The sequence below is a fragment of the Aedes aegypti genome, chromosome 1, assembly GCF_002204515.2.
Source record: "Aedes aegypti strain LVP_AGWG chromosome 1, AaegL5.0 Primary Assembly, whole genome shotgun sequence".
Lineage (NCBI taxonomy): Eukaryota > Metazoa > Arthropoda > Insecta > Diptera > Culicidae > Aedes > Aedes aegypti.
The window spans coordinates 101,461,772-101,487,069 of record NC_035107.1 but is presented as its reverse complement, the minus strand read 5'-3'; the positions used below and the strand labels follow the sequence as shown (position 1 = coordinate 101,487,069).

The 25,298-nt window shown below is 37.8% G+C and overlaps 1 protein-coding gene across 2 annotated transcripts; it reads right to left on the bottom strand.

Annotated features, from left to right (window-relative positions):
- Window positions 1–301: 301 nt before the first annotated feature.
- Window positions 302–25,047, bottom strand: LOC5567934 (STAM-binding protein). Of its 2 annotated transcripts, none has more exons than XM_021843898.1 (4): window positions 24,791–25,046; window positions 23,641–24,727; window positions 3,458–3,560; window positions 302–943 (listed from the first exon to the last, which is right to left on the bottom strand). In XM_021843898.1, the coding sequence occupies exons 2-4, from the start codon at window positions 24,693–24,695 to the stop codon at window positions 884–886; spliced, it is 1,218 nt and encodes a 405-aa protein (XP_021699590.1). In that variant the 5' UTR covers window positions 24,696–24,727; window positions 24,791–25,046; the 3' UTR covers window positions 302–883. The 2 variants fall into 2 exon arrangements, with proteins under 2 accessions (XP_021699590.1, XP_021699581.1); XM_021843889.1 differs by having other exon boundaries at window positions 313–943; window positions 23,641–24,730; window positions 24,791–25,047.
- Window positions 25,048–25,298: the final 251 nt, after the last annotated feature.

Genomic DNA, 25,298 nt, shown 5'->3' with positions numbered 1-25,298 from the left:
CTTATACGCCTGGCTGGACTCAGAGACGTGTGTGCCACGTGCTTGCGGTTCTCTTTCTCTGCGGCTGGAGAGCAGATCGCACGCTCAAATTGGATAACACAGCGCGAGGAGTGAGAGGCACGCAAATTAGAGTTATCAACCGGCAACAGACGGAGATATGTTACTAGAAGTAAGTACAGTTTCTGGTCATTTTCCGTTGACGAAGAGACGGAATTGAAATTACCTGCGGCGACATAAGCATGAACATTTCTATCTGAGAGTTTCTGGAGTAATGTTTAGAATAAATGTCATCAGAAATAAGTTCTACGCCTATATTTTCCGAACAAAATTTATTGTTGAGTAATAATTTTGCCTCCTTCAGGCATTAGGATTTGAATGCACAGTCTTTGCCTGTATCTAACCAAGCACGTCCAAAAACTATTGCAACGATATCGTCTATCAGAAAATAATGCTGGGCTATTTAGAACAGTTGAATACTAAAAAAAACTTCATAAATACCTTGAAATCTAATTATATACCGTGTGAATTGAATATTTTTTAAAAGCACTATATAAATCGAAAAGATGCTACACACATTTATATTTCATTGTCCAAACAAACAATACGTCCTTACTGTGCATTATAGTTATCTGCCTTCTGAAGCTACAATATGAAAACACGTATCTATAAATAGAATCCTTTCATCTAAACTCAAAACAGATGAAAATATATTTTTTCTCAAGACGACGCAAACAATTTGTTAAATAAAGCCTATCACACACAATCCGTCAGGTTTCATTCTACACACTATCGGACACTAACCATCTAGCATACCTACCTTATGTGAATGTTTTGCTTTGTGTCAATTTATTTAGGTTCTATTATCTCGGTCCACGATCCAAGTTTACCGCAAGTCAACCACTTCAATTTTGGCGCTATCCTCCAACGCGATGTGCAGTGCTTCCTGGTTTTCGTTAAGTACGAAAAAAGATAAGTGAGAAATCAGAGATAGAAACAGTGTCAAGTCGACAGTCAAATTCGCATGATCCAAAACACAAGTTTCGCTTTTTGCTACTCAAGTTCAATTTTACAGTTTCTTGAGAAAATCACTAAATCAAATTATCCGAAAACATTCATATATCGCGTGGTAGACAGCTTCAAGGCTAAGAAAGACCCCTTAGGAAGATCTGCTAGAGAGAAATCGGTCAGAGGCAGCGTCCCCCCTCCGTAACGCTTTTTGTATACAAAATTCAAAATTTTTGTATGAGGCGTAACGCTTGAGCCTACTCCCCCTCCCCCTAGAGCGTTAAGTAATTTGTGGATACCGTCTGAGAATTAGGATACATTTATGGACGAATTCTTGAGAGAATTGGTGGGAAGATTTTTTGGAGGGATGCCTAAGCGAGCTCCTAAAAGTATTTTTGGAGAAATTTCTGCAAAAATTACTAGAAGCATTCGAAGAATCTGAGAAGAATCAGTGAAAGTTTTATTATTATTACTAGTGGTCCCGGCAAACTTTGTCTTGCCATCAAGTAGGCTGTTGAAAAACGCCATGAAACGTCCCGTACAAAATGGCAGTTCCGTTCACCTCCGTTTTTCTTGACTTTCCCGTGCATTATCCTGTACTTTTTATATACGCAAACACGTCGGAACACTTTGGGAACATACGTAAGGAAGAATTTTCAAAATCTAATAGCCCGTTATCAAGCCATTTCGTGACATATAAACACCATTCCATTTTTATTTATATAGATTATTACTATAGTTTAATAATCGCTTAAGAGTTTCTGATGATAGTCTGCAGCCTCTAAAATTTTGAACTAGGATTCACTACGAGGAGACAAGTGCTCCTAGAGACCATTTTAGTTGAAAAAATCTTTAAATACCTTTCATTAAAAATAGAGACTTTATAAAACCTTCTTAAAAGAAACCTGCTATTAGTCCTGTAACATTTTTGAAATTGCTGTTACTTTCATACGCTATGACACCTCCTCATGTAAAAATTTCATTCATAAAATGAACGATCAACTATTTCTAAATGTCTCGTAAAATGTACTATTTGTAGTTTTGCTTAGACTGGAATTTGCGAAGATGATAATGCTGATTTTTTTCATCAATAGTTGAATAAGGTACCGTGGGGCAAGTGGGTAATGGATTCCGCAAAGGTGGGATTCTTCAAGTTCAAGTTTTAGCTTGACTCCCACCAAATATAAATAACATGTAAACAACGAACACTTTATTCTTGTTACTTGAAGTTTCTTCTGTTCTGTTATGTTTGTTGACATGATTCGACAACATTATAACTGCAACATTTCCAATGGTAATTCTTACATCATGGGACAGCAATTGCATTTCTGCTCTGTAGAATTTTCACAGCTCATTATTCGTTTTTATGAAAATCGGATTTGATGTCAGATAACTCTTCGGGAGAAATCAGACGGAATCCTCCAATAAAGTATTTCGAAACTTTCTTATGTGGATAGACCTATACCCCATATTTTATGTTTTGAACTAGCTTTACATAGACATTCCACGAGATTTCCGTGCGTTCTCTTATATTGGAACTTTTCAATCAACATCTTCCTTTTAATCGGCTGTCCGTAGTACACATATTAATATCGTAATATTTTATTTTTTTTTAGAGAAATGCCATGATAATAGCACAGACAAACAGACGTAACACTCTAATTATTTTCATCGCACAGCAGAATAGCACCCAATTCTAATATTTGGTAGTTGGCCGACGGACCACCCGTGGCGCCCGCATCGCCTTTGTTCGAGTTTGACGTTTGCTCACTACCGCCATCTAGTTCGCGGTTGGCCAAATGGAATATTTTAAGCATTGGGCGTAAATGTTCACGTGACTATGTTTTAAATTGATAATTGTTCTAGCTGTTTCGTCTGTTTGTCTGTGATAATAGCTTTTAACGCTTTGAATATAGTGTTCCTTGAATTTTCAGCACGTTCTGGTATTCTATGATAATTGCGCACCTTACATACTTATAGCTACCTGAAGAGAAAACATAAATTCAATCTCTAATGAGAAACTTTTCACTTGCCCCACGTGACTAGAAAATTGACTGTGTTTCAATTTATTTATTTTTAGGTCTATGTCAAATAATTCTAAAACTTTTTTCATTGCAGCTTAAAACTGTCAGAGGGGACAACTTAGAAGTGGTACAGAAAATTATTTTCCGCAACTTTTTTCCGCTGAAAATATTAAAATAAGATTGCACGCGGCCACCTCGTTACCGAGTTGTATTTAGCAGGTTAACAATCTTTCGCTTTATTATGCAATAATGGTTGAACAATCTCAGGAATCTCTTACCTATCGTAATGTTCTGAATGGACTCGAAGGTTTACGCATGAGCTTAAAACGTTAATTCACATATTTAGTAAAATATGCAAATTATTTTCTCTTACCCCGTTTACCCACTTTCCCCGCGGTACCTTACCTAAACACAAATGACTCACTTACCATGAACAATGGAGGATCTTTAGGATGAGGATGGAATCCCGTCAGTCGACACTGCGAAATGTAGTCTAGTCCGTAGTTGGGCGTCAAACAGAAAAAGCCAGTTCTAGAAATAAAGCAATGGAAAATTGCCATTATCAAGATGTTCACAAGGATACAAGGAGGGGATGTACACAGTGTCATAATCTGCGCCTGCGCATGCCCACGCCAAGGGCGCCAGTCTTTATGAGGCGCCAAAATGCATGACGCAATAAAAAAAATGGACAAGACATAATAAAAAGAACCTATCTTGAATCACAATTTCAAGCGTAATTCTTCTGCATACCTTATCATGGAAAAATTAATCAACTCCTGAATCGATTATAACAAAAATTGTTTTTTTTTACTATATCAAGATTACCAGGATGGGTATTTTGATGGATTCACAACAATAATTTCAAAATTTTGCATAGAAGTATGTTGAGGTAGCTAGATCTTTAAGAACTCTTTTTGGAAGTTTTAACAAGCATACGAATAGGTTGGTATAAATATAGTCGATAGTATTGGATTTGAGCTTCATATTAAGAAAAATTGATTGTTCAATAATCAGAGTAATGTCAAACAGATCATTAGAAGTTTCCATGACGTTCAATAATCAAAACTGAAGTTCTAATAATAAAAAAAATGCTTTATAGTCAAATTTGTCAAATACACGCGTAACTTAATCACAGGCTGGATACTAACACAAATTTAAGAAATTTACACAGGAGCTAAGCATAAATTAAATACAAAACTGAAAGATATCTTCAGAAAGCTAAACAAGAACAATTTAAAATTGATCTTTCGGAAACCGGATTTTCATATAACTTTGAGCAGGATTGTCGTGAATTTTTGAGTACTGTATTTAAATAATATTCTACAGGATGTTCACTGAATACAAGGTATAACTATCTCGAAAAATCCGGAACAGGCCTTCCACATAATCCCAGGTGGGTTTAGGGCTGAAGTTTTTTAAAACTTCTGTACTTACATCTTGTTAATAAAATCTGGACAATTTTTTCAAATAATCTAAACTAAGGAAATGGGAGGGATTCCTTTAGAATATTAAACAACTTTTTCAGAGAATGTTATAACAATGAAGAGCGACTTTTTTGATGAATCATTGAAGGTAACTTATTAAGCCCTCTCCGCATCAACACTGTGGCATTACTTGGCACTAATGTATATTTTATTCTATTCTATTGTAGTGCTTGCATAGCCAATAATGAATGTTTCTGCTGCTATTTTCTTGTCAGTACTAATATTTGCAACTTATCATTAGTGACAATCGTACTAACCGTTTTATTTTTGACAAATGGGAATTAGTGTAGGGAGTGGCGAAGCTAAGAAGGTTAATGCCCACTCCAAGAGGTCCAAATGTATTTTCTCTTAGGATGGAACACAGGTATTTCTTCCTTCTGTCCGGGCTCTAAAGCCTATGCGCTTTTACTCGCTGTCTGCCTCTGTATCAATAGACCATTTCCATGAAAAAAATTATTTGCTTATATGCTTTCTGTCAATTTACTTATCAAACTTTGCTAAGGAACCGATAGGTTTTGGAGCCTTTAACTATTAGAAAACAATGAAAAACTTGCGGCACGTTAGTTCACCCCTCGGTCCCCTACAATTTGTTTCACCTCGAAAAAATGCAGATCCCTTTTTCCCCTATGGTTTAGCCACCACGTTGTGGTGAATTTAAGATCAGCTGGCATGACCAGATGGTTTTTGTTTCTAGACTGGTTGCATAATTCGAAATGCCTTCCGTCTGTGAAAAATGCGCGAACGATCTGGTTGGTGAAATCATCAAATGTGGCGGTTTTTGCACTGGGCAATTTTGTCTCAGATGCTCTAAAATCCCATCTGAGCTGTATCCGACCATAAAAACACATCAACACTTGGTGTGGATGTGCGATGCGTGTCGCAATTTTTTGAAAAACTCAAGGTTCACGAAAGCAATGACATCGATTAGTGCAGCCAATGATTGCATAGTTGAAGCTCTTAAAACGGACATTCGAGATAGCATATTAACAGAGGTTCGCAACGAAATTCGTTCGAGTTTTAAAAAAATGATTGATTCCGTTCCACTGACTCCTCTAAACCCTATTCCGCTGCAACTGCCATTCTCCAGCAGAAAAAAGCGCCCACGTGATGCTGAAAACGAAGATGAAAATAATCGCCGCCCAGCTAAGCTAATTTGCGGCACTAGTTCGTCTTCTAACGCGGTGGTCCCGACAGTAATTGCTGAGCCTCGTCAAGAGCAGTTTCGGCTTTACCTGTCTGGGATTCATTCCAGTGTACCTGACGAGAACATAAAGCAGCTTGCTCAGGAATCTTTGGGTACCAATGAACTCACCGTTGCAAAGTTGGTTCCCAAGGACAAGGACATACGATCGCTCACCTTCATTTCTTTCAAAATCGGAATGCCATCCAACTTGAAGGAGAAGGCAATGTCTGCTACAACGTGGCCGATTGGTATCAAATTCCGTGAGTTCGAATCGGCTGGTACTACACAACCGGTTTTTTGGATACCACCGGTGATTCAGCCGGAAACGAACAACCCGACAGCCATTCAATCGATGTGATTCCCGTTCAAATACCATCAGTTCATGACGCCACCATTCCCGTAACCGTATACAGTGATACCTCCATGAGTCGATGTTCCATGACTCGATATCGACTCATGGAACCATACTAAAAACAAAATTTCATGGTTACTATGATGGTCCCTAGAAGCAGCTTTCCAAAGGATTGTTGTTCCATGACTCGATATTTCCATGAGTCGATGGTCCCTTCAATATCGACTCATGGAGGTTTCACTGTACTATCAAAACGTTCGCGGTCTACGCACAAAGACGAACGCTCTACATCTCTCGCTGAGCTCGTGCGATTATGACATAATTGCCTTCACCGAGACTTGGCTTCGTGATGATATCTCCAATGCAGAATTATCTTCAAACTACTCTCTGTACCGTTGCGACCGCAGCTCTTCCACCAGTAATCTAACGCGTGGTGGTGGTGTGCTGATTGGGGTGCGAAAGAGTTTGCAGTGTAGTTTTGTTGATGTTCCGAACGCCTGTAAACTGGAACAAGTTGCAGTCAAAGTAAGTCTCGCTAACCTGTCGATGTATTTATGTTAGACCAAATAGTGATCCGGAGATTTGCCGACAACACTCTCGCAGCGTTCGGTATTTGCTTGATCTCGCGAACGACACCGACATGGTCGTTGTTCTTGGTGACTATAACCTGCCAAACCTCTCTTGGAATTTCGACGATGATCTTAACGCTTATCTACCTGCCAACGCCTCTTCTGAGCATGAGATCACACTAACCCAATCGATTCTCGACACTGGACTCTCTCAGGTGAACGATATTACGAACTGCAATGGGCGTTTGTTGGATTTGTCATTTGTATCTGACACCCAAAAAATTGAATTTTTGGAACCGCCAAATTTATTACTCCCGATCGACGCGCATCACAGACCATTCGTTCTGAAATGCGACATTTCGTCTGTAACTGACACACAAGACAATATTTTCTGCTACGATTTTAAGAGATGTGATGTTGAAGTGCTTAACGATGCGTTGGCTCGAGTGGATTGGTCATCCCTTCTAACCGATTGCCATATTGACACTGCCGTTTCTCGTTTTTATGAAACCATAAATAACATCATAGCCGAACTAGTGCCCCTCAAAAAAATCTGGCGAACTCATCACAAATGCCCCTGGTGGAACCGGGAGTTGACGACAATGCGAAACAGGCTTCGAGAATTCCGTAAAAAGTACTTCAAACACCGATCAGCAGATAATAAGCAGTCTCTCCAGAGAATGGAAAACCTGTATGATGAGCTGCGAACAACCGCATTTCGGAATTACATCAGACGACTGGAATCCGACTTCAAGCAGGACCCCTTTTCGTTCTGGTCTTTCGTTAAAAGCAGGAAGCACGGCCAGGGAGTCCCGTCGGACATGGTTTACCGCAGCTGTAAAGCGTCCAGTTTCCGAGATACCGCAAATCTCTTTGCCGACTTTTTTTCAACCGTTTATAGCAACCAACAATTCAACGCCGTTCAAACTGCTTCTAACAGCTCCGTACATCTACCTCGCCTGGAAGTATCAACAAACGATGTCCATACAGCGCTGTCAGATGTTGACCCGACGAAAGGTGCTGGGCCGGATCGCCTTCCTCCCGTTTTCTTCAAAAAGTGTGCATCCTCGCTCTCGTTACCAGTATCGATTATTTTCAACAAGTCGTTATTGGACGGCATCTTTCCTGAAGCGAGGAAGATTGCATCTATTACGCCAATTCACAAAAGTGGCAGTATACACGATGTCGAGAATTATCGGCCGATCTCAATACTAAACTGCTTGGGTAAGGTACTTGAGAAAATGGTTCATGAAGTTCTTTACCGCTCCGTCCGACATGTGATATCTGATAGTCAACATGGATTCATGAAAAACCGTTCGACGACTACAAATCTCATGACATTTGCAAACAAATTAACGAAGAGGATCGAAAAGAGGCAGCAGGTTGACGCAGTTTATATTGATTTCTCCAAAGCTTTCGATAAAGTGCCCCACACGTTAGCTGTGGAGAAAATGCGGCACATTGGTTTGCCCGACTGGATCATCAACTGGACGTCATCGTACTTAACTAATCGTAAGAGTTACGTAAAAATTAGCGACGCATTTTCCGATACCTTCTCCGTTCCCTCCGGAGTCCCACAAGGCAGCCACCTTGGCCCGTTAATTTTTATAATTTTCGTCAACGACATCTGTAGTCTTCTTCGCTGTGATTGTTTGATGTTCGCGGATGACTTAAAAATCTACCGCACCGTATTGTCACCGTTGGACTGCTGTGCTCTTCAGGAAGATCTGAACATTGTTTTGGACTGGTGCTTAAGGAATGGAATGCAAGTGAACATCTCGAAATGCAAGGTGATATCCTACAGTCGTCAGCGCTCTCCATTCTTCTTCCCGTACAGACTCGACAGTGAACAATTGGAACGTGTTGACAAAATTCGGGATCTTGGCGTCGTTATTGATTCTAAAGTTAGGTTTAACGAGCATATCTCTACCGTCACAGCCAAATCGTATGCACTATTGGGTTTCATCCGGCGCAACACAGCTGCCTTCGACGACGTGTATGCTTTAAAAACTCTTTTTTGCTCCTTAGTGCGTAGCACTTTGGAATATGCTGTCCAAGTCTGGGCACCGTATCATAACGAACAGTGCCATCGAATAGAGAGCGTCCAGAAATCGTTTCTTAGATACGCGTTACGTCGTCTACCGTGGTCCAATCCCATCGAATTACCGGCCTATGAAGACCGTTGCCAACTAATTGACATAGAAACGCTAGCGAACCGTAGGAAAAAATTGCGCAGATTATTCGTGTTTGACCTGATTATGAATCGTATTGACTGTAATTATTTGTTAGGTAATATTTGTTTTTATGCTCCTGTACGCACTCTTCGTAATCGTTCTGTTTTGTGGATTCCTACTAGACGCACTCAATACGCTTTTTTTGACCCTTTTGACGATAGTTGTAGATTATTTAATGATGTTTCCGATAAATTTGACCTGAATATCTCTAAAAATGTTTTTGCTAGTAGGATAAGGAATCTAGATTAAGTCACAATCTGTGCAACCATAAGTGTTGAAGATGTAGAACCAAATAAATAAATTGGCACAAATATTTTCATTCAACATAATGGGCTCCGCTGGTTTTGCTCCCTCCTTCCTTCACGGTTCCTGAAGTCTCCGTAATCACCGCGGAAACCACCTTCACCGCTTCGGCCGGTTATGACCGCACCCGGCGAACACTACACGGTTCTGTAGCGCAAGGATTGTAGTCGACAGATGCCTGATCTCTCTGTTTTGTGCCGACGAGGATTGAATAAGTTGGAAGATTCCCGCCTAGAGGCAGCAGCAGCCGCTCAAAATTTCTTGCGCGGCTGTTGCTGTCTCAAGGCGGAAATCTTCCGGATCAACATCCAACAGATAGATTCAGGCATTTGCCTGAACTAGCGGTACCGTGACTGTTGGGTGGATGAGAGATTAGTTGTTAGGGGGTGGTTTTGAATTTTGAATCCGTGGAGGAAAATATATTTTCCTAAACCTGAATCGGGTTGGAGTTAAAACTGTGATTCAGAACGGGTTGCGCCAGTTCCAACCTGGTTCAAAAACGTTTGTTTGAGTAATTTCAGGTTAGTTTCGTTGGCGCTCCTGTTTGGGGCGCCCTGACCGGAATCACGGTCAGTTTGAGCGCGTAACTGATTTGACGTTTCCAAACGTAAACAAGCATCGCAATGCAGGTGTGGAATCGAAAAACTGTTGCATAATCACCACGGTTGAACAAACTGTGCCGCATCTCGAATTATTTTTCCAAATATGGTGAGTATCCATGTTTTCAAACATTTGTAAGAATATCAGGAGTGCATATATACAAAATCTGAAATCGTTAACATTCATTAAAAATGATTGTCTTTCGAAGCAAAATACAAAAACTGGAGGTTAGATCTGACGGAAATGGTCTATTGGTCCATATCTCCTGAATAAACTTCATCAGCGTCTATCCCATCTCATCTGTTAAATTTACCTTACCAAAACCGCCAAAACTGCGGCGTTTCCGCTTATGGCATTAAACATAGGGTAGTATGAAAATAAACACTTAACTTTACTACTTGAAGTATCTACCCAAATACAAAATCCACAGGGTTTATTACACTTTTGATATCAATGATATCCCTTTCGAATCAGTGAATGAAATTATCTCGGAAATGAGACAAAAATGGTCATTTGAATAAGCAACCCGACAATTCGTTGCCGCCTTTACCTGCGAGAAACAGATTTCGTGAGCTGTTATAATTGTTGATCATAATAATGACGATCCGATCATTTTCACTGATCCAGCTTTATCGGCTTTATCGCGATAATTATCACAACCTACCTTGTATTGATAAAAATTGTACAAAACCCTTTTTAGAGCGCGCGCACCACCCCCACAAACACGCTAGCTGAACGAAAGGAGAGAAGGACACTCAAAACGACAAAACAAAGAGTAGCTAGAAAAGGAGGAAACTAGCGATCCTTTAGGGTAAATTGGTATAATGCGCCCAAACGGGCAATACACCCCACTTCATTTTCAAGGGATTGAGGCTTCTTTAACACGCTAAGTACCGACATGGGCAAAAAATATGAACGGTAACCTTCGCCCGACGATATCTCAGCTGATAATCAATCAATTTTCATAATTTAATTTTTTCACCATTGCAATCGTTTACTCTCCTGGATGCGTTTAGTGAAGACCGATTGAAATTTTATGCCACCATGGCTGAGAATTGGCCGGATCAAGACCGTCCACATTTTTTGCCCACCTTACAAGCTGGTTGCTGGTTGTATACAAGCGTTGCATGCAAGTTGGTTATTCCGGAACTAGGTTTGCGGCCGGATATTTCAAAATTTTGACCAGCTAGATGGGTTCTGTCTTCGGGAGAGTTGTACAGGGCAGTGCTCGCTTCCTTATGGTATATGTAATGATACCAAATTCCACCACTACGTGGCGCTAGTGTACATAAACACTTCCGGTTTACTGCTATTGAATGATATTTCGGAACCTAAACGAGATAGAAAATTCCTGTCTTCGAGAAGGTTGTTCAAAGTGAGCCTAGCTTCCCCAAGAGACCTAGCATAGTACCAAATTCATCCACTACGTGGCGCTAGTGTACATAAACACTTCCAGTTTACTGCTATTGAGGATATCTCGGAACCTAAACGAGATAGAAAATTCCTGTCTTCGAGAAAATTGTTCAAAGTGAGCCAAGCTTCCCGCAGCATAGTTCCAAATTCATCCACTACGCGGCGCTAGTGTACGTAAACGCTTCCGGTTTGTCGATATTGAAGGATATCTCGGAACCTAAACGAGATATAAAATTCCTGTCTTCGAGAAGGTTGTTCAAAGTGAGCCTAGCTTCCCAGGGAGACCTAGCATAGTTCCAAATTCATCCACTACGTGGCGCTAGTGTACATAAACACTCCCTGTTAACTGCTATTGAAGGGTATTTCGGAACCTAAACGAGAGAAAAAAATCCTGTCTTCAAGAAAGTTGTTCAGAGTGAACTGAACTTCCCCGAGGGACCCAACAAAGTTCCAAATTCTTCCAATACGTGGCGATAGTGTGCATAAACACTTCCGGTTTACTGCGTTGCGCTAGTGTACATAAACACTTCCAGTTTACTGCTATTGAAGGATATCTCGGAACCTAAACGAGAAAAAAATCCTGTCCTCGAGTAAGTTGTTCAAAGTGAGCCGAGCTTCCTCGAGAGACCCATAGAAGTTCAAATTTCATCCACTACGTGGCGCTAGTGTACGTAAACACTTCCGGTTTACTGCTATTGAAGGATATCTCGGAACCTAAACGAGATAGAAAATTCCTGTCTTCGAGAAAGTTGTTCAGAGTATGCAGAGCATTCCGAGCAAAGTTGGATAACTGGATGATATCAAAATAATAACAACTTGTATTCTCGCTGTTATCATTTTGAGATTATGTTATCAATGGCAACTGAATGATAACAAAATTTGTTATCATTGTATCCGTGACAGAAACTTTTGACAAGAGTTTGATAACAAAATATGTTATCACACATCTTTCCCATAACATTTTTAAAGCATATATTATTAAACAAAGTTGCCTTTTCATCATACAAAATTTTGTAAAATTATTTGAAGTGAAAGTTCAACCCAAAAGACTCACCTTTCCAAATTTTTCCTCGATAGATGAACATAAAATTCAAAAATATATGATGATGCAAATCTATTTATCAACTTGAACTCAGTGATAACATAATTTATTATTACTTTGTTATTCGACAAACAAATTTGAAAAAAAAAATTAAAATTAAAAAAAAATTCTCTACACTTTTTATATTTATGGAGAAGTAATTTGATTTTGTTTAAGAAAACCTTTAATTGGACACTTCACTTAACTTTTGCAAAAGAAAAATAATACTAAAAATCACTCGTAAGGGGAGCAAATACCTTTAAACTCTTATATGTTGCTTATCTTGACAGATAGATCTATTTCGTCTGTGACTTACAGACTTCTTCAGTGTCGAGTGCTCGACATGAAGCAGAACTTGCAAGATGGAATCTTCAAAGCAGTGGTTTCGTATAGTACATAAAAGCTAATATTCTTTAACTTCACCCTGAGAAAGTAACCCCGATTTATGTTGAGGCAACCATTTGACCAACAAAGCCTTTGCACCATAATTACATTTATTCACATACTCTGTATCATCTTAGCAAATAGATTATAGATTTGATTAACAATTAAATTATGTGGGCCCACTTAAATTCGGAAATCGATCTCGGCAAACGGATTGCAGAGAAACGAACAACTGAGGTCTCGTTGACCATTTGTCTGATCTCAGTAAAACTCAGTAAAGTTCGCTAAATGTTTACAGAATCTTGGTAACGTTCGCCGAGATTTGGATTAAAAATTTGATTCGTCAACATCCTTCTTCTTGGCATTATGTCTGCACTGGGACAGAGCCTGCTTATCAGTTTAGTGTTCAATGAGCACTTCCACAGGGATTGACTGAGAGCTTTCTTTGCCAAAGTTGCCATTTACGCATTCGTATATCGTGTGGCAGGTACGATGATAATCTATATGCCCAGGGAAGTCAAGGAAATTTCCATTACGAAAAGATCCTGGACCGACTGGGAATCGAACCCTGACGCCTTTAGCATGGCTTTGCTTTGTAGCTGCGGGCTCTAACCACACGGCTAAGAAAGGCCGTTTGCAAACATTTTCTATCTCGTTTAGGTTCCGAGATATCCTTCAATAGCAGTAAACCGCCCGAGCACAACACACATGTTATAATTGTGTATTATCAACTGAAATATGACTAGTTTTGGTCATATATCAGTTGATTGTAAAAATAGTTGATGTTTATGTTATGTTGCCATTTTGTAATACAATGACAAATCAAAATTAAGCAATAAATACATGTTTTGTACTTACTAATAGTTGGATTAGCCATCGAAACAAACACAAATTTTGAGAAACCACAAATATTTAAATATTAACTTCATCGACAGTTCAAGTGAACAGTAAAATTTGTAATTTAACATGACTGGTAGTGCAAATATGCGACAAATCTGGCATTCCATTTATGTGCATGATTTCACGTTGCATTTTACATGGATTTTTCTCTCTGTACAACATCAGTTGACAGCTCACTGCTACCAGTATTTATGAAGTGAACGCTCATGTTCGAAAGTATTACGTGCTACACTGCCGTTATACGCATAATTGTCCCATGTTCCAAAATATGCAATCGAGAAAAACGCATTTAAAGATTTTAACACATTTAGGCCTCGTATTGACCAGGTGTGTGGTAAATTAAATTAAAATCTTTGCAATAGTGTAAAGAATAGCGTGTTTATTAGAGTCAAGTTTGTATTATGAGAATAAAGTTAATTTAGCTACAAAATTTAAAGTGGGACTCTTATGGCTAGAAATACGGGGTTTTTGGTGAATTTCTACGCATAACAGTCCCACTGATAGTGATGACCAAATACAGTGGATCCACAATTAAGAATCGTCCACAATTTATGAATCAGCTGACTTTAAATGACAAAATAATAACAAAAATCAACACAAAACATCACGTAAACAATTTTACTCAAAATAAATTATAAGCAAAAATGTTTCCGTGATGTTTTGTGCTATTTTTTTACTGTTATTTTGTCCTTTAAAGGCAGCTGATTCATAAATTGTGGGTGATTCTTAATTGTGGATTCACTGTATGTGCTAAGCATAATGCTGTAGAAGACCGTTTTTACGTATGGATTGTACCGAATGTAGAGGACGTATATCCTCTAGACTATGTTAAGGCACCTCATGTAGGCTCAAGTGACATGTGCCAAACGGAGCCACGTGTGGGAAAGTGAAGAAATACGATTTTATAGTTCGGGATGAAAAACAAAGTTTTCTGTATGTGTGATAATGAGAAAATGTATGAGTTAGTGATAGAAAGAAAGGATGAGTAAGTTAGAGAGTTTATAAGATGTAATTAATTCCTATATCGACTCTTCTAGCTGCAGCCTTGACAGAAACTCATCTGCGAATTCAAAGTTATGCTGCGGAGTAAATATTTAACTCAAAGTTCACGACACAAATCTTTACACGATTTGACATTTTTTGGACTTTGTTTGCAAAATCATGATATTTGATACATCGCAAATTAAGTTTTAGAACTACCAACATATTTGCCATTTGCACCGAAGAGCCAATTGTCCGGAATAACCCAGTATGTGGCCAGGTTATCCAAAACCTTTTGAACTATTTTTTTTAGACTTGAATTTGACTTCTTCTTGACTTCATCAAGTTTAATATGTCGCAAGATAGGTCTCAGGACCGCCAATATAATGGCCACTTCCTCAGGGGAACAACCTGGCATGTTATCAAGTCATCCAAGAATTTGTTTGACAAGACAAGTTTGATGTTTCCATCTAGGTTTCAGAACCGACAGTTTAGAGGTCATTTCTTCCAGGGAACCGGGAATGCTGAACGATCCGACATGTGATCAAGTCATTCAAATACATTTGACCACCTTAAGATTTGATTTGCAAATTCATGAAAATTGATATGTCGCAAGCCAGGTTTCAGATTCGCCAATATAATGGCCACTTCCACCAGTGAACCGGTATTCGGAACAACCCAGCATGTGGCCAAGTCATCCAAATACCACAGACAAACAGACGTCACACTCTCATCACTGTCCATCGATCACCTTTTTAACGGTCGAATCAAAAATATGGTAGGTGGCCAATCCGCCACCCGCAGCGCTCGCATCATTTTTGTTCGTGTTTGACGTTTACACACTACCGCCAAACACACCGATTTTAGCATTGGGCGTACATGTCCTCGTGACTATGATTTTGATCGGGATTTGTTCTAAGTGTTACGTCTGTTTGTCTGTGCAAATACGGTCGAACTGTTTTTATTTAGACTTGATTTGCTAAATCATAAAGTTGATTTGTCGCAAGCCATGGACTCGAAATTAAAGTGGTTACTGATTCTTCAAGTGGGATTATTTCAGTACTCCTCACGATGAATCCAAACTTACGGTGAATTTCTAAGCGATGACCGTGGTTCCAAAAACTAGTAGAATTTTGTGATTGACCCTGAAAATTCAACTGAAACTCATTGAAAACGGATGGGAAAAAATATTTTGATATTGAAATTTTCAATCATATATGACGTCAGGCTCGCATGAATGATGAATGCATCCCCATAATACAAACACATAAAATAGGTTGTGTTCAACATGGGATCTAAAGCTAACGTAAGAAGATGTTAAAAACGATTTTCATAAACACCAGCTAATTCAAAACTGACATCTGAATATTTCGTTCAAGATCAGCGCAGCTAATTGTATAGTGTGACAGTTATGCGTAGAAATACAGTAGTGGGACAGTTATGCGTGGAAATTCAACAATGGGACAAATTGACTTGGCTTGCTTTTCATTGAGATTCCGAACAAAGTTAATTTTTGGTAAGTGTTTTCTAAAACTATACGTAAAAATAAACTGTTTGATGACAAAAAGTCAAAATGCACAAAAAGTAACATGGGACAATTATGCGTATAACGGCAGTACAGGTTCGAATAAATTTGGCCAAACTTGGCAACAGCAGCAACACTGCGTTTGAAATATTAGCCCATCTATAGATATCCAGTACTTCTTACCGGTAGTGTTAATCGAGTGTCATTCTTTTTCGCAACAGCGAATGGTATACCATTTTATAAAAGCGTTTGTACCGTCGGACTTTTGATTCCTGGGGCTACTTTGGACACTCACCTTTTGTAAATATTTGCAGTGTAAATATTAAAGTGAGCAATTTTCAGCACTTTTATTAACCAATGTATGCGAGGTATGCTGTTGGTTGTCAAATCAAAGTGATATTGATAGCTCGCAAGTGATATTGATAGTTTTAGACCATCAGCCATCAGCTGATATGATTGATATTAAGCAACTCTGTCTACCTCTACGCATGAAATTTTTTTGGAACAACATCAACAATAACAGGATAAACAAGAAAACATTTCAAAAAAGTCCGAATAAATATTCACAAGGTATAAAACATTGGCTATGCAAACATTGTTTGAATTTTTCCCTTGTCGTGGAAAGTTATTGGGAGCATCACAAAACTATCAAATAATCATGTTTCATAAAAATCTTGTGATTTGTTTTGCTTAAAATTGTTGTTATGATAAAATAATTGATCGAAGGTCTTATTTTTACGACTTTTATTTTATTATAATGTTTTGGTTTGTTTATTTTACAACATAAAAATATAAAATAAATATTAGGAAAAGTGAATAGACATAAAACACACATATATCAACACGTACCAATAACAAGTTCACAACAAAATCTCAAAAAAAAAAAAAAAAAAAAATTTCCGTCATATTTTACATGAATTTGCAGTACAAAACAATTGCATCCTTCAATTGCTAAAATAAACTACTCCTAAGCTAGCTCTAAACTGCAAATAAGCTAAAAGCATATTGCAAAAGCAAAGTTTTACTTCTTTACGATCTTGCATTAAGTTTTTTAAATTTATTTCATCGATTGCGTTTTAATGAAAATTACTTTTTAGCTACAGGTATTAATGTGATCCTTCTACATATTGTTCATATAACAGTAAGGGTAGGAAAAACAGTTTTTTTTACATTTTTGACCGTTTTTGTACATTAATGACTATCAGTGGCGCGGGAAGTGGGTAGGACAGGTAGGACATGTACTACGCACAAAAATACCTGGGTAGGACAGCCTATGGATTGTCCTACCCACGATTCAACAAAAAAAAAACAAGCAGAAAGTTTGAGAAATAAATTAAACTATTTATCATCTGTTCAATATATCAACATCGTACTTATTCTGATTGAAAATGGAAGACATTATATGGATTTTAATTGTTTTCTCATATTTAGTGAAGCGTGACATGGCTTGTGCATGACCCCCAAAAAGTGCTGGCTCGTGTGAAGAACGTTTGAGAATATCTATAGTGAAAATCATGGGAAACTAACTGTAGGAATTGTTACAAGAAATTTCTTTGACTATTAGAAAAATTGATGAAGCATTTCTGAAACAATCAATAGATGGTTTCCCAAAAAAAATCTACGCCCAACCCTGTATATGTTCTGAGTCAAATTTCCGTCAGCATTCCTGGAAGTAATTCTTGAAAAGTTTCTAGAATATCCATAGAGAATTTTCAAAAGACTCTTGAAGAATATTTGGAAGAAGTACTGAATTAAACTAAGACCAGTCGCAGTGATGGTGTTAGCGATTTATAAATGGGCTATCACTCTTGATAAAGTCTATCAAAGCATTGCAACACAAATTAACAGAACTTTTGCTGTCCTCATGCAAAGTTGTACAGGCTCCAGTAACTTTAACACGTTCAACATGCTCTTCAAAAATTTCGTTCCATATTTTCCGAGGAAAAGCTTCAGGAATTGTCATAGTGATTTTATTTAAAATATTTTCAAGGTCTTTCAGAGGAATCCAATTTTTTTTTTTTTTGAGATTTTTCTACTAATTCTTCCAGAAATACTACCAGCGATTTTTCAAAGGATGCTTAGGAGAATTTCTCCAGAAATTGTTCTAGGAAATCCATGAGAACTCCAAAGCTACTTTTTCCAGTAATTTACTCAGGTATTATTTTGATTTTTTCCCCATACTATCCTAGAATATCCTACTGATATATTTTCACTATTCCTTCAACCTAATTCTCCAGTTGTTACTCTAGGAGATCTTCCATAGATTTCTACATAATTTTATCCGGAAAATCCACAAAGGTTGATTTCAAAGTTAAAAAAAATAGTTCATGTTTCCTTCAATTATTGATCCACATTTCCTCCCAGAAATCCAAAACTCTTTGCGGAGTTCTTCAAACATTTTTTTTCTAGGAATTTCTCCAGCATTTCATTCAAGTATTACTCCTGCAGCTTTTCCAAAAAAATCTTCAAAACTTCAAAGAAAATCTCAAGCAATCTTTAAAAGTTTATTTAAGTTTTTACACCAGGTAATATTACAGATTTTTTTTTCCAATAGTTCCTCCAAGAATTCCTGCACAAATTCTACTAAAACTTCGTCATAACTGCAGTATTTCTTACAGAGATCCTTGCTGAATAAGGATGACTTTAAAACATACACAGGTTTTATCAGAGGTTACTTTAAGATTTTCTTTAGAAATTCTCTACGGATTCATATTTTTGAACAAATTTCTTGGCATTTTTCTGGAGACATTCCTGGAAGAATTTTTTAAAATAAAGTTTTAAAACTTACTTTAGAAAAACTTAGTGTAGAAGACATCTCTAAAGCAATTGCAGACGGCATCTTGGTTATATCAAATCATAAGAAATCCCTTGAAATTTCTGGATGTGTTTCTGGGGAAGTTAAATTTTGAATGAATTTTAGAAGATGTTTTGCCCAGGAATCTTAGAATGTCTCAGAGAAAACGATGTATGAATCACTAGATAGAATCTTGGCGGGGTTAAAAACTTTCTTAAAAAAAGTTAAAGAATTTCATTTCAGGAGAATTTTTTTTCTGTGGTAATTCTTGGGCAAATCCAGGTTGAATTCTTGAGGTATCCTAAACGAAATTCTTGGAGAAATTCCTTGAGAAATAGTTACTAAATGTACGCCTTTATAAATTTCCGGAATAATATCTGAACATACCTGAAATAATTCTGATCTTAGAGAAGATCATAAAAAAACACATACACAACACGAGCAGCAATACTTGTTGTAATGTAACGAGGAATTCTTAAGAAAATAGTGTTAGATCTTAAATAAATATGTGCTCTGATGGTATGGAGAATCAAACTCTTATCTGATGGGTCCTATGAGGTTTCGTTTTGTTTTCCTGATTCCTCCTGATTCGGTCATTTTTGGCCTCTATTTGATTCCTTTTAGGTCTCTTTTTTTCAGACAGAAGGTCTATAATTTTCTATTTTTAAGGTCCTCAACAGCTACCAACCATGCCACTATGGGCCAGGGACGCAATCTGGCGGGACAAAATTAATAACTCGGTAACGAAGCGTTTCCGGTATTTGGTGTTTTCGGCAAAGTTTCACCAAAATATACCTCTCTGGAATTTTGACATCTGTTTCATCAAGTTGCCTGAAAATTTGAGCTTGCGATTTTTTGCGCTTTTGGAGATATTAAGGTTCAAAAAATGCTCTATTTTTCAAGTTTTTTCATAGTTTCTTAATTTTTGTGCGTCGTATTATTAAAATTTTTCCACCAGAGCTTGCGTTTGTTATACATTTATCAGCAAAAAATATTATATGACATGATTCTTAGGAAAAAAGTCAAATTCGGTTAAAAAAATCGTTTTTTCACTAATTTTCTCTAATTTTGCCAATAACTCGAAAACAGTAGGCTGTGGAATTTTGACGTCTTCGAGAGAGTTGTTTATCTTATCAAAATGAACAACTTTGCCGAACATGCGAAGTCTCTAGAACGTCACAGTAAAAAGTTAGATTGTGGCGCCACCTATGCGGACGATTTACGAACTATGTCAGTAGATGGTCCTCGTTGTTACAAAAAACTTTGCCGAAGACACCAAATACCGGAAACGCTTCGTTACCGAGTTATTAATTATGTCCCGCCAGATTGCGTCCCTGGCCCATAGTGCCATGTAAAGACGATATACTTTCTTCGTCTTAAATTAATGACTGACACTATTTGCGTCTAAACACCTAAGGCTGTGAACCGTTTAACCAGTTTGTTTAACTATTAGTTAAAATTTGACATTTCGATAGTTATTTTCCCCTCAAATGGTTAAATTGAACATCGCGGTCGACCCATTTGAGCTTTGACATTCGAGTAGTTATTTCAGAACGAAGTTGACAGATGATTAGTTATTCTCAAATTCACGGGAGCAGAACATAACTTTTGAGCTGTCAAGTTTAACCATGCTTCAGAGCAGGGTTATTTCTAACCGGAGGGGAAATAACTATCTAGCTGTCAAATTTTAACTAAAAGTTCAACGAACTGGTGAAACGGTTCACAGCTCAAATATAGGGTAAAAGCACTATATTTCGACCCATGAAACCAGCATATGAGTATAAAACTCCTAAAAAGCTTGTAAAAAACCATCAACTAATATTCAAATTTAGCAGTCGAATAACAAAACATATTATTTGTTCATGAATAACTTCTATCAGATGATATGTCATTGTATTTTTTGTATTTTTATAGATAAATTACTTTATCTTTTTGTGCTATTTTTCGACCCACTGTTTTATTTTTCGACCCATGCATGTGCTAATTTTCGACCTGTACCAATTGATACAATATAATCGGTATATTGTATGCGGGAAACACCTTTATTACTGAATTTATATCAAGTTTGTGCTTATCTAATGGGAATTAATGATTATTTTTTTCTTTTCCAGAGCGTAAAGGAGACGTGGCAAGTTTTAAACATTAATATATGGGCGAAAATTATCAATTTATTATTGAATATTCTTCGATTATTTTTCTTTTTAGAATTACATCCCAGTGGAAACAGTGTATGCTTCCCATTTCATTAACGAACTTTATGATAAGCAGTTCAACAGTTATTATCTGATAGAACTAAGGAAGGCTCCTGAATATCATAAATTTTTGGTTTTGTATCCCTTTCACATCCCTTGAAGATGTTGAATGTAATACGTTTCTTCTAATAGTTTGTGGATTTGCGTGATTAAGTCGTGGACTACGATATTATAATTTAAGAGGACCAATCATGTTTTACAAAGCTTCACAAAATCTGTATATTTTGCTCAAAATTTAAACAATGCTCAAGAAAATCGATCATTGCATTACACTTGCTATCTGGATTGTGATGATAGATTTTTCTGAGAATTTTTTTTTAATTCGAACGAAACACCCATTTTTGCATTTTTGATGATTGCTGATGATTGAATGATGGATTCTTGATCCTTAAGTACAAACTGTATGACTGTATTTTCACGTGGAACATACTACATTACATTCAACTGTTGCGATAGGATATAGTACAGCAACGGGATATTGTTATTGAAACATGTAAAGCCATTATGTTTAAAACATTTATTTAATTCCATTATTTAATAGTTCAAGAAAAATACTCAAATTCTTCTTCTGGCTCTCGATTTTGACTGCTTTTTAGGCTTCGACTTTTATTTGATAGGCCGTTTCGGTACATTGTTTTTTACCCTTCAAATTTTGCTCGAACCATTTTTCTTCCGCTCCTCTCTAACAATTTCGCGATTTTATTTATTATGTTCTATCAATTCACTTGGATGATTGTCTTTAAAATAGCTGGGCATTTCAGCAGTATCAAGAAACCCTTCGACATGATCCAACGTTGAGTCACGTTTCACTAGCCATCGCCGTCGCTGATTGCCGAATATTCACACCTCAAATTCTGCCTCCTCCTCCATTGTGGTCGGTACTGTACTTGTCTGCACTTTTCTGGGTGCTATAATATGTGAATTCAAATAATTTTGATTAAATTGAAGCAAGATGAGTATATTTTTTACCGTTTTAGTTAAAAACCGTTGAAGCAAGAAATTTAACTCCACGAAAGAACAATCACCATTATGATCGATGTTTATTTTTGATGAAGGGTCGAAACCTGCTGAAATCATGGCAAGCTTTTTCGACAGGTCGAAAATTGAAACCTGGTGTTTCAATTTTCGAACAATTTCAAACGCGTAAGAAACTTTATTTTCGCTTATAGATGCACACAATTAAATACAATATGCTTAAATTTTATCTGTCTTCATCAAACTTTATCGATTAGGCATCACTTCGATCAGTTTTTATACTGATTTAAGCCTTTTCAATATGTTGCGATTTTTCATCGATGGAAGAAAAAAGGACTGATTCAGACACAGGGATATCAGGAATTATCTATTTAGGATTAAAACTTCGTTATATAAATGAAATTTTTAATGGATCATGACAGGTATAACAGCAATGGCATATTCCAGTGATTTAATAATGTTTGAAAATTTCACATAGTAGTTTAAATAACATTTGTTCTATCAATGGGTCGAAAATTAGCACTGGGTCGAAAATTAGATCCCTTACCCTAGTAATTTTCAATTTCCAGCCTAAGATTCCATAGGGTTAACATTTTTTTTTGTTTCACTGTGCACAAAATATTTGTTAAAGTGTGTCCTACCCATGGCTCAGAACGTGGACGCGCCTCTGATGACTATCGCAGTAGCTAGTAGTTCCATCGTTTGTTTGTCAACTTAAAAATCAAGCATTCGTAACTGATAATTCCATTCAAGACGAAGTTGAAAGTTTTAGTTTCGTACAGCAAACTGAAAATAGTGAATAGCATGTTTCGCTGGAATTTAATATATATGTATAATTGTTGCGAGCTTTGCAATTTTCTAAATTATGTTTATCAATGAAAAAACGTCCAATAACATCACAATGGACGATAATCTATAGAATAAGTTTGAAATTTAAAAGGAAAAATCATTTAATTATCAAATTGTGAAAATGTCCAAAGTAGCCCCTTTTTTGTCTTGACGGACACACTTTTTTCGCTATTCAAGCATTTCTGTTATTTATTAATGGATTTGCCTCATATTTTGCACATTTGTTACGTACATATACAACTTAAATATATGCAAGAATTATCAATATCTATCCATAATTCTAAGAGTTACAAATCCTCAAAGTTGAATAATGTGGAAATAATGTCAAAAGAAGCCCCGTTTGACGGTATCTCTTCCGTTCGAAATCTCCCAAAGAAATCACATTTCGCATTTCTTAAGAAAATCTGCTCAATAAGAACCACTACTCGCAATACAGTTTGATCCTTTTTAAGCTAATTTTGATTTAGATTTCTACAGAAGTTTGCCGGACTATCGTCTCACATGTATCCAAATAATAGGAAACAAATTCATGAATATCTCTTCTCCCATCCGTCGGAATTATATTGCTTTCCCATGATAGCAAAGGTGATCAACCGATTTTCGACGAACGCTAGTCAAACCGAATTGGTACGATTGCACTTTGCAATTCTGAACACAAAAAAGCTCCAGATCATGATCAAAATCACAATCCCGATATCAATTCGATTGATTACGAGACGATTTAATACTTACTCTTGATACTTGGGCGAACATACGATTGCGATCGCTTCCTCCAGCATCATCTGGTAGGAACAGTGCGTGTGCAAATCCACTGAAGACAAAAACGCCGTCTGACTGGGATGCGTGTGGATCCACCCGAGCGTGATCAGATTGTGCTGATCCTGGTAGTTGAAGATGTCCTCCTCGTTCATCGTCGTGCAGCTGTCCGAGGTTCCGCGCTGTTTAGGAACGATGACATGCGTTATAAGGAGCTTATTTTGAGCCAGTCGCCCCGCCAGGATGCCACAGGTTTCCACATTGCTCAGCGTGTTGTGCGAGGCCAGGGCAAGGAATTTGGCCATCGTGTTGGTGGGGACTACCACCGATCGGAGACTTCCGGCCTGCACCGAAGTGGGCGAAGGTTTAAGCGTTCGGTCGAATGCTGGCTTTGGGAATGGTTTCGTATCCGGCAGTAGCAAACCGGTACCCGACGACGAGCGGTTGGGATCCGTTGGGAAATCATTTGGATAGAGCACACGGTCCAGCATATCTGGATCCACGAGCATGGATGGGGGCAATGAAGGAGCACTCGGTTGCGGAAGGTTAATAGGCGGTGTAATGGACGCTGCTTTGGCTCGTTGTTCTTTTTCCTCTCGTAATTGCTTCTCTTCGAGTTCCTTCTCCAATCGCTTTGCTTCCAGAAACTGCTGGTATTCTTTGGTGTACTTTGCCTTCAGTTTCAGCTTTAGCTTTTCGGTAAGTGGAAAAACTTCCTTCAATTTTTTCTTGTTCTGCATTTTTACATCGGCCGCAACCGTTTTGTACTCGGGGTGGATCGGAACTTTCTCCACAAACAAAGTTATAAACCTAATGTACAATATATAGGCAGCATCGATGTTTCCCTCTTGCAGGTAAACATTGGCCATGCGTACCATTTCTAGGCCCGACCGGTAATATCTCGTGATCGGAATATTTGGATCTACTTCAACGCTGTTGCTCAGCGAAGCCAGCTGCTTCAGACGCTCCTGGGGTTCCACAATTCCCATCTGGGCCGATTCGGCGGTCACGAGATCCTTTCTCACTGACATTTCAGCCAAACTTTGTATCGATCCGTGGAAACCTGCTTATGAAAATTTATCTTTACCTCAATCAGCTTTATGGTCCAAAAGTCAACTTAGCTTACCGATTCCTCAAGTGCAATTAATAAATAAAACCTTCGAAAATAAAAATTACATTCGCAATTTCCGAATCAATCAAGTTTTGCACTATTTTCTGCCTGATCCGCTGCGATCAAAACACTAAACTTTCTCTTCTCTCCCTTGCAAAGGTTTTATGTTTGGATTGAAGGATGATTCATACACACCGACCGGAGGAAACCGAGGAAACCACTATCATATTCGTAATGCACTTTTGCATGCAGTTTTTTGACGGCCCGGCGGTGGTGAGAGAGAGCCGAAAATAACAACAAAATGCTAAACTGTGATAAATGAGAGACAACAATAAAAGAGGCAAGAGCGCGTTGCAAAATTTTTCAAAAAGTTCGGCGGCTCGTTATGCACGCTTAGAATGGTTGCCACCAGGCTATCGACATGATGGAGACACCATCTTCTATGGTGACCGACCGTGCGGATACCCTTTAATGGGTAAAAAAATACTCATTTCGGAATAGCATCAATATGTGTCAGAAAGCG

Excerpts from the sequence above, each read along its gene's own strand:
- LOC5567934 (XM_021843889.1), bottom strand. The coding sequence starts at position 24,695 with ATGTCAGTGAGAAAGGATCTCGTGACCGCCGAATCGGCCCAGATGGGA. Across the intron at positions 3,561-23,640 it reads TGTTCGCCCAAGTATCAAGA|AACTGGCTTTTTCTGTTTGA; the intron begins GTAAGTATTAAA and ends CTTTATTTCTAG. Across the intron at positions 944-3,457 it reads AAGATCCTCCATTGTTCATG|GAAGCACTGCACATCGCGTT; the intron begins GTAAGTGAGTCA and ends AACGAAAACCAG.